The sequence below is a fragment of the Octopus sinensis genome, linkage group LG13 (assembly GCF_006345805.1).
Source record: "Octopus sinensis linkage group LG13, ASM634580v1, whole genome shotgun sequence".
NCBI classification, from domain to species: Eukaryota; Metazoa; Mollusca; class Cephalopoda; order Octopoda; family Octopodidae; genus Octopus; species Octopus sinensis.
This window is the reverse complement of record NC_043009.1, coordinates 40,809,644-40,818,362: the sequence shown is the minus strand read 5'-3', so window position 1 is coordinate 40,818,362 and position 8,719 is coordinate 40,809,644. Positions and strand designations below refer to the sequence as shown.

Below are 8,719 nucleotides of genomic sequence, written 5' to 3'. Positions count from 1 at the left end.
ATTTCGTCTGAAATTTTGAGCATTTTTGGCAATTTTAACCAATCGCTGACCTCCATTTGGGGTGAAAACATTCTGTGCTGTATGAATATGTCTCTCGTTTAAGAAACAGATTGGGTTTATTTACATTTGCGAAGAAAAAAAGATACCCTTCCCCCACCCCTAACCCTAACTCTAACCCTAAATCTAAAATAGATTGAAATGCAATAGATCGATACTAGGGTTATAATTATGGGCGACATTTTCATTTGACACAGCTAGAAAAAAATCCCATTTTCCGTAGCGGTGTCGTATGAAATTGACACCCATAATTATAACCCTAGTATCGATCTATTGCATTTCAATCTATTTTAGATTTAGGGTTAGAGTTAGGGTTAGGGTTAAGGTTAGGGGTGGGGGAAGGGTATCTTTTTTTCTTCGCAAATGTAAATAAACCCAATCTGTTTCTTAAACGAGGGACATATTCATACAGCACGGAATGTTTTCACCCCAAATGGAGGTCAGCGATTGGTTAAAATTGCCGAAATGCTTGGAATTAAAGTGGAAATATGTTACAACATATAGAATTTTCTCAATAAAGCCAAGAAAAAATGATGTTTTATAAACACATTCTACCAGTATATGAAGTTTAAAAGTGTTTAGTTAACTAGAAATTGTGTTGACATGGGCCGTTCAAAAGGAAAAGATCCGTTTGTGTGTCTATGTTCTTAGTGGTTCGACAAAGAGACCGATAGAATAAGTACTAGGCTTACAAAGAATAAGTTCTGGTGTCGATTTGCTCGACTAAAGGCGGTGCTCCAGCATGGCCACAGTCAAATGACTGAAACAACTAAAAGAGTAATAGAATAAATGAATGAATGCGTGAAGTCATTAGTTGTACTTTGTACATGTAGAAGAGACTTGATAGAAGTGTTTCTATATAGCATGAAGATATCGACATTGAGTTTGGTCTATTATGCCAGCGTCCGTGGAAGAAGAATGTTCTTGTGTGAGAGAGGCCAGCGTTAACTGCGATAGAGCAAAACAGCATACCGAGAGTCCTTTGGAAGTGAAGCGAGGAAGTCAAGGAACTCGATTGAATCATGGCAGCAGCCACATTATGTAAGAGACAATCGGACGTAGCAAAGAACGCCTATCCGAAGGAGCTAGTTAATTCAGTCAATCACAAGCTGAGTAAAGCTGTAAATTGACAGTGTCGCCTGAACCTACCTTGAAGTCCTAAAATGCATGTTTTAACTAAAACTAATACAAACATGCTAGAGTCCTTATGCCGTCCTTAAACCTGTTTTTTTTAGGTTTACGCCGATAGCGTTTCCCCTCTGTGTCCGGGGATTTTTCCAGTATTGCTTCTGGTGAAGTAGTGAATTGGGCGTTGACGCTTTTTTTGTGCCTCCTGCTGCGATATGGGTTCATCCGGAATTGCAGATAAAAAACTGTCAAGACTTTTTTTGAAGACCCCCCATGTCTACACCTTGCAGATCCTTGATGTTCTGTGGTAGGGCATTAAAAAGTTGTAGTCCCTTGAATCCCAAGCTACTACAATATTGGGTTCGTATCCTCGATGGAAAATATGGGACTGTGCACTGCAGTCCAGTTCGGGAATGGTTGTAAATTTCAATTTCGAAATTTGGAGCCAGACCCTCCATTATTTTCCACATGTATAGCACTGTATATCTTTCACATTTCCCCTCTAGGGAGTAGAGTCCCAGGTCCCTCAATCTCTCCCAGTAACCCATGTGTTTTACTGAGTCTATCTTCTATGTGAAGTGGCGCTGGATCGCTTTTAGTTCCGTAATTAGCTTTGCACTCTGTGGGGAACACAGCTGGGAGCAGTAATCCAGACGACTGAGGACAAAGGTTCTCCAAAGCAGAAGCATTGTGTCTCTGTTCCTGGTCCTGAACGATGTAAGGATCCAACCTGCCACCCGCCCACATAGTGTTGCCATCTGAGCAATGTGCTTATGGAACGTTGCGTCGTTGCTCATGTAGATTCTCAGATAACGCACCGACCCTAACTCTCGGATTACATTGCTTGCTGATACTGTCTACCAGCGATCCCGAGGTCACGCAGTTTGTGACATATCATCCACTGATCGACTTCGTCAAATGCCTTGGCAAAGTTGAGATATATCACATGCACATTTGAAGGGTTGAGCTGTTGTTTTAGAACCCAGTCGAAGTGCTGTAGTAGCTGTGTTAGGCAGCTCTGTGCAGGACGGAAACCATGTTGCATGTCTGTAAGCAAGTCATTTTCCTGTTGGAACGTGGTCAGTGTTTTTCTGACAATGCATTTCATGATCTTGCTGATATGTGAAGTCAGAGAGATGGGTCTGTAGTTTATAGCATCTGCTCTGCTTCCTCCTTTGTGGACAGGGCAGATTATTCCTTCTTTTAACGTTTGAGGAAATGTACCGCATTCAAGGGAACTTTGGAAAAGCATTTGCAGTGGTTTTTCTAAGAGCTTTCTTGCGTATATATATATTTGCATATATGTATATGAATGTATGTGTGTGTGGATGTATACACACAGATATGCATACACACACATATATATATACACATAAGTATTGTACATAATATGCCTGTGTATAAACACACACGCATGTACTTAAATACAAACACACACATATATATAGTGAGGGAGAAAGAAAGATATAATTCCATTTTGTAAGACAGTATACTTATAGTGTGAGGTTTTTTTTATATACATGCACACATACGTATATTGAAGCACGCATACATACATTGAAGCATACATGTATACATACATATACACCTACATACATGTATATCATGGCATGGGTTTGTCGGTTTGTCAGGATCTGGCAAACCACAGGCGTGTGTCAAACTTTGGCATGGTTTCTACGGCTGGATACTCTTCTTAGTGTCAACCACTTTACATTGTCTACTTGGTGCACTTTCTGGCGCCCCACTAGAGCTAGTGATGTTGCCAAGCTTTCACGTGCCATTCCACTTCCTCTAGTTTTCTCACAAAACAAAGGACTTAGTTGAAGGCTTCCTCCAGGTCAGTGGATTCCAAGTACAATTGTTTACTTTTAGCTAAATACTTTATACTTCTCCTGCAGCTGTCTCACTAGGAAGATAGCATTAGTAGTACTTCTCCTGGTACAATACCAATCCGCATCTCATCAGGTCTAATTCTGTTTCTAATTAATTGGGCTACAATTCTCTCTTTAACTTTTATGAATTAGTCTAGTAATTTGATACTGCCTGGGAAACGGACGTAAAGTGATGATTATGTTTTTATTCCTATTTTCTTGTATGTAACAACAAAACCTGTATGTTTGTATATATGTGCGTCTGTACAAAATTAATACACACACATGAAATAGCCTTACGTTTAAATACCAGTCAGTATAATATTTATAGTGTGTATACAAGACTGGAACGGTACTTGCTGCAATACTTTGGTTCAGGGAAACATCTCAAAGAGATTACAATTATGTATTTGTTTTGCAAGATTCCCGATAAGAACAATAATAAAGTTAAAGTGAAGAACGAATATACAGTGAATGTGTTTATTTGGCAAATAAAATAATGACCATCCCGAAATATAACAATATCTCAAAGAGCCTTTTGCATTAAAACACAGAACTACGCTCAGAATGCTTGATGAATCGCCAGACTATAAGAATTCTCAATGTAAATTCGGCTAAAACAATTCTGCACATTATTTTCATCATTCAAAATTTGTCCTAATTTCTCAAAATAAAATCTCAGATTCCACTCCACTCTTGTTGTGCCTTTGATTTGAGAAATAAGAGAAAAAATTCATATAGACACGAAATATTTGTAGAAACTTTACTATCACTAATGAGGAAATATATCTCAAGCATACACATGTAACATAAACTCTTTAATGCACATCATATTAAGATGATCTACTCTTGCCTTGAAAATACCGTATCTAATGACAGAATAAAAAGAACATACACATATATAACTTTCATCTTAATTGCTGAAATCAAGCTGTGTGCCCGCTCAGAGGATTCTACCTCTACTGCATCAAAAGTTGGTCTCTTACTAACTGGTTAGCATTCTAAGATAGTATTCAAGACTTATAGCTAATGATTTCAACCCGTGCACTCCTTCAGACCAGGGAACAATTAAAATTTCATTTCCTATCCTGTTAACCTTCAGACTGTGAACCAAGGCATTACTCTTGCAGAATAATTTGGAGCATTCTCAACACACATACACACACACACACACACACACACACATTTTCATTTTTTACCCCATTACCACTATTCATTAAAATAGAGTTCTGTCATACTCCTTGGGTCACTTCTAGTGACTTTGCACCACAGTAAACTTCCCACGTGATAAAGTTTAAAACTGGTAAATGTGTGTGTGTGTGTGTGTGTGTGTGTGTGTCTTTAGACATCATTCACCATAGAAGTAATTCATTAGCCACGTATCTATCGCATCATTTCACACAATCCGAAATGGATACCGAAGAAAGAATTTCAAAATAATTTTATCTTTAGCTGCAAAATTTATGTTCGGGTATTTTATTTTTTTTTTTAGCTAACTTGGAATTTGGTATGGAGGAGGAGAAGAAGGAAAACGTAAAAGTAACTTATTCTCATTGGTTAACATTAAAACCTCGCACATATTCATAGACCTGTGTTGATAGCAGAGGAGTTGGTATGCACATGTTAAGTATGGTTCATTTCTTCATTTCACTGAATGTGTTTCGTCAACTTAAAATTAAAACATGCATTTGTTTATTCCACTAGCAATAAGAAAAAACATATCCAATTGTAAATAGTTCATCAGATTAAAATTTTTCTTGCGTAATAGGACTGAACTAATTTCGAAAATCTAACAAAATTTTACAAAATAAATAGACTGCTCGTATAATATAAACACTTGATGGGTGTTTGGTTATACAGTTTTGGTCCACATGGAGGAAGGAAGTTGATCTTGTGTAGCTTGGGTATATTTTATTTTGGTTGACGATTCATTAGTAGGTACAGATAAGCTTTGCAAAGTCGATATTTCTATGACCGGATCTAACAAGAAAATGCATGACACATACTCCCGACGACTCTCCATGATTAGAAGTATTCTTTTCTGCTCAAGGCACAAGGCCCGAAATTTTGGGGGAGGGGGCCAGTCGATTAGATCGACCCTAGTGCGTAACTGGTACTTAATTTATCGACCCTGAAAGGATGAAAGGCAATCATTCAATCGGGCATCTAACGGTGGCCATGTTGCCTTTATTGTAAGGAATACGTTTCAAAGGCGAATGACGCAATAGTTATGGGGGTTGCAGTCACGATCACAAGATTGTGGTTTCAATTCTCAGACCTGACAGTGCGTTGCATTATTGGACAAAACACTTCTGTTCACGTTACTCCAGTCTTCACAGTCTTAAATGAGAAACCCTACGACGAAATGATTTCCCGTTCAGGTGGGTTTGTGTGTGTGTGTTCTTGGTCACTTAATCGCCATAGAAACAGGGTAACCGATACCATAATTCCTACAACCCGAAACAATATTTAGTTTACGGTTCAAGGATTTTAGATTTAAGACAGGATTCCATTTTAAAACTGAAAGAATCATTTTGCTGCGACACTAAAAAGGCCTAGCGATCATGTAAAAACTTAAGAGAAGGCTTTCTTATTTTTTTATTGCCCACAAGCGGCTAAACATAGAGGGGACAAACAAGGACAAACAAACGGATTAAGTCGATTACGTCGACCCCAGTGCGTAACTGTTACTTAATTTATTGACCCCGAAAGGATGAAAGGCAAAGTCGACCTCGGCAGAATTTGAACTCAGAAGGTGACGGCAGACGAAATACCGCTGAGCATTTCGCCCGGCGTGCTAACGTTTCTGACAGCTCGCCGCCTGAAAGAGGAGGCTTTCTACAAAATAGTTGGTCTTGAAGTGAAGAATTATATCTATTGGTAAGTCAGTGTAAGAAGTTCAGCGTAGGGGGGAAACGTCAGTAAGTAATTGGTCGTTGTGTAGTCAACTCTGAACGAGTAGAATTATGAGGAGGAACGGATTACTGTTAAGGATATGAAATCACATTCTTAACGGCTACCTCCGGGCACTCTGTCGGTTACGACGATGCGAGTTCCAGTTGATCCGACCAACAGAACAGCCTACTCGTGATAGTGACGTGCAAGTGGTTGAGTACTCCACAAACATGAGTGCCCTTAAAGTAGTTCTCAGCGAGATTCAGCGTGACACAGAATGCCACAAGACTGGCTCTTTGAAATACAGGTACTGCTCATTTTTGCCAGCCGTGTGGACTGGAACAAAGTGAAATAAAGTGTCTTGCTCAAGGTCACAACGCATCACCATGAATCGAACTCAGGATCTTAAGATCGTGATCCGAATACTCTAACCACCACGTGTCTTCACCAAAGATCAATCCTTCCTTTCATTTATGCACCCCTACTCATTCGTCCCTTCACCTCTCGCCATTCTTGTTGCATCCACACTTCTCCCCCTCGACTCTGCAGCAACCACAACACAAAATCTTTCTTCTTCTGAACATCATTCTTCTAGAATCTTACCCCAGCCTTATCATTCCAGCAGATATTGTATTGACATTTAGCAGTTTAACCAGAACATTAATGGCGTCAAGGCCCTCACCGGTCTTGGAGGACCTGCAGCGATCACGGAGCACTATCTCTTCCACTCTAACAACTCCCGTTGCATCCATTATTCCCACCCAGCCTTGTACTAACTGCTATACAGGGTTCATCTCCAGAATATAGGCGCAGGTGTGGTTGTGTAGTAAGAAGTTTGCTTCCCAACCACATAGTTTCAGGTTCACTCCCACTACGTGGCACCTCGGGGAAGTATCTTCCACTTTAGTATTTGGCCGACGAAAGCCTTGTGAGTGAATTTGATAGCCGGAAACTGAAAAACACCCGTCGTATACATATATATATATATATATATATATATATATATATCAGGTTGTTCCGAAAATAATGACCAATTTCAGAAACATAATTTTATTTTGGAAAAATTAACAACAGAAATGTTTTGATTAGTCAAAGTATGAACCGTGAAAATCTATGTATCTTTGACATCGATCAATGACATTATTTATGCCTCGTTGATAAAAACTTATTGGCTTTGATGTTAAGAAATCTTTGAAAGCTGATTCCACTTCTCGTTAGGACCTGAAAGCTTTATCACTTAAAAACGCGTTTAAATACTTTAAAAAATGGTAGTCATTGGGTGAAAAATCAGAAGAATATGGAGGATGTGGTAAAGTCTCGCATTCCAAGTCTGTGAGTTTCTGCAGCGTCATTCTTGCAACATATGACGTAACATTATCGTGGAGAGGAATTGGATTACGCTGATTCACCAATGCAAGACTCGTTTTTTTGCAAGTGAGCATGCATTTCAGCGAGTTGATTGCAGTAAACCTCTGCTGTAATGCTCTGATTGGCTTCCAAAAGCTGTAATGGACAACACCAATTGTAGACCATCACACAGTCACCATAATCTTTTACTGAGGCAACTTTGGCTTTGGTAAATGTTTGGGGGACTCATCACGATCAAGCCATTGCTCTGATCATTTACACTTATAAAGGATCCACTTTTCGTCACAAATGACTATTCGGTCAAGAAAAGTATCATTGGTGTTTCGCAGAAAGAGCATCGAGCACACTTCAAAACGCCGAACTTTTTAATTTTCCTTGAGCTCATGCGGTACCCATTTATCGAGCTTTTTCACCTTATCAATCTTCTGCAGATTGTATAAGACTTTTGAAATACCCACACCAAGTTCCTGAGACATTTCTCTGACACTTTGACCTGAGTGTTGTTCAACAACTACTTTCAGTTGTTCATTGTCAAGACTGCATGAACATACTCTACCTCCTTCATCTTCAAGGCCTTCATCACCACTACGGACATTCTGAAACCACTTTCGTATTGTGCGATCACTTGTGGACCCCTCTCCCCATGTTCTGTTGAGATTGGTAGCAGTTTGGGAGGCATTGGACCCAAGCTTGAACTCATGCAAGCAAAGTAAGGGAAGGTCCTTTTTTGTCATGTTCAAAATTAAGGGCGTCTATGCTTCAAGAATGTTTTCTGTCTGAAATAAGTAGAAAATTATTAAAGAGCATACATCAGTTATTAAGTATGTCGAAATTCACCAAAAATATAATTAAAATACTATGATAAAATTGCGTTTCAAAACAGTACACTTAGAGCGGCCCTTATTTTCGGAACAATCTAAAATATATATATATATATATATATATTAATATATATATATATATATATAAGTGTGTGTGTGTGTGTTTGTGTGTGTGTGTGTGTGTGTGTGCATTGGATATATGTATCTGTGTCTTTGTGTTTGTCCCCTACCACCGCTTGACGGCCGGTGTTGGTGTGTTTACGTCCCCGTAACTTGGAGGTTCGGCAAAAGAGACTGACGGAATTAGTGCCAGGCTTAGAAAAAAATTCTTCAAGTTGGTGCCCCAGCATGGCCGCAGTCTATTGAATGAAACAAGTAAAATATAAAATTTAAGAGAGAATATCGTCCCCACTGGAATCTTCTCTCTGCTCATGTCCTTTCTGCAGGCGTTAATCTATAAGAGATAAACTGGAACATTAATAGTAACAGACTCACCACTCTCAAAAGGTCTGTAAAGGTCATGGATATTGCTCCTTCCTCCTGACTCAGCAAGTAATAAAAGATATTTTTTTTAATGTT

The 8,719-nt window shown here is 39.0% G+C and overlaps 1 protein-coding gene across 1 annotated transcript; it reads right to left on the bottom strand.

Annotated features, from left to right (window-relative positions):
- Positions 1 to 7,684: 7,684 nt before the first annotated feature.
- LOC115218287 (histone-lysine N-methyltransferase SETMAR-like) lies at positions 7,685 to 8,053 on the bottom strand. The gene has a single exon (XM_029788038.1). The coding sequence runs from the start codon at positions 8,051 to 8,053 to the stop codon at positions 7,685 to 7,687; it is 369 nt and encodes a 122-aa protein (XP_029643898.1).
- Positions 8,054 to 8,719: the final 666 nt, after the last annotated feature.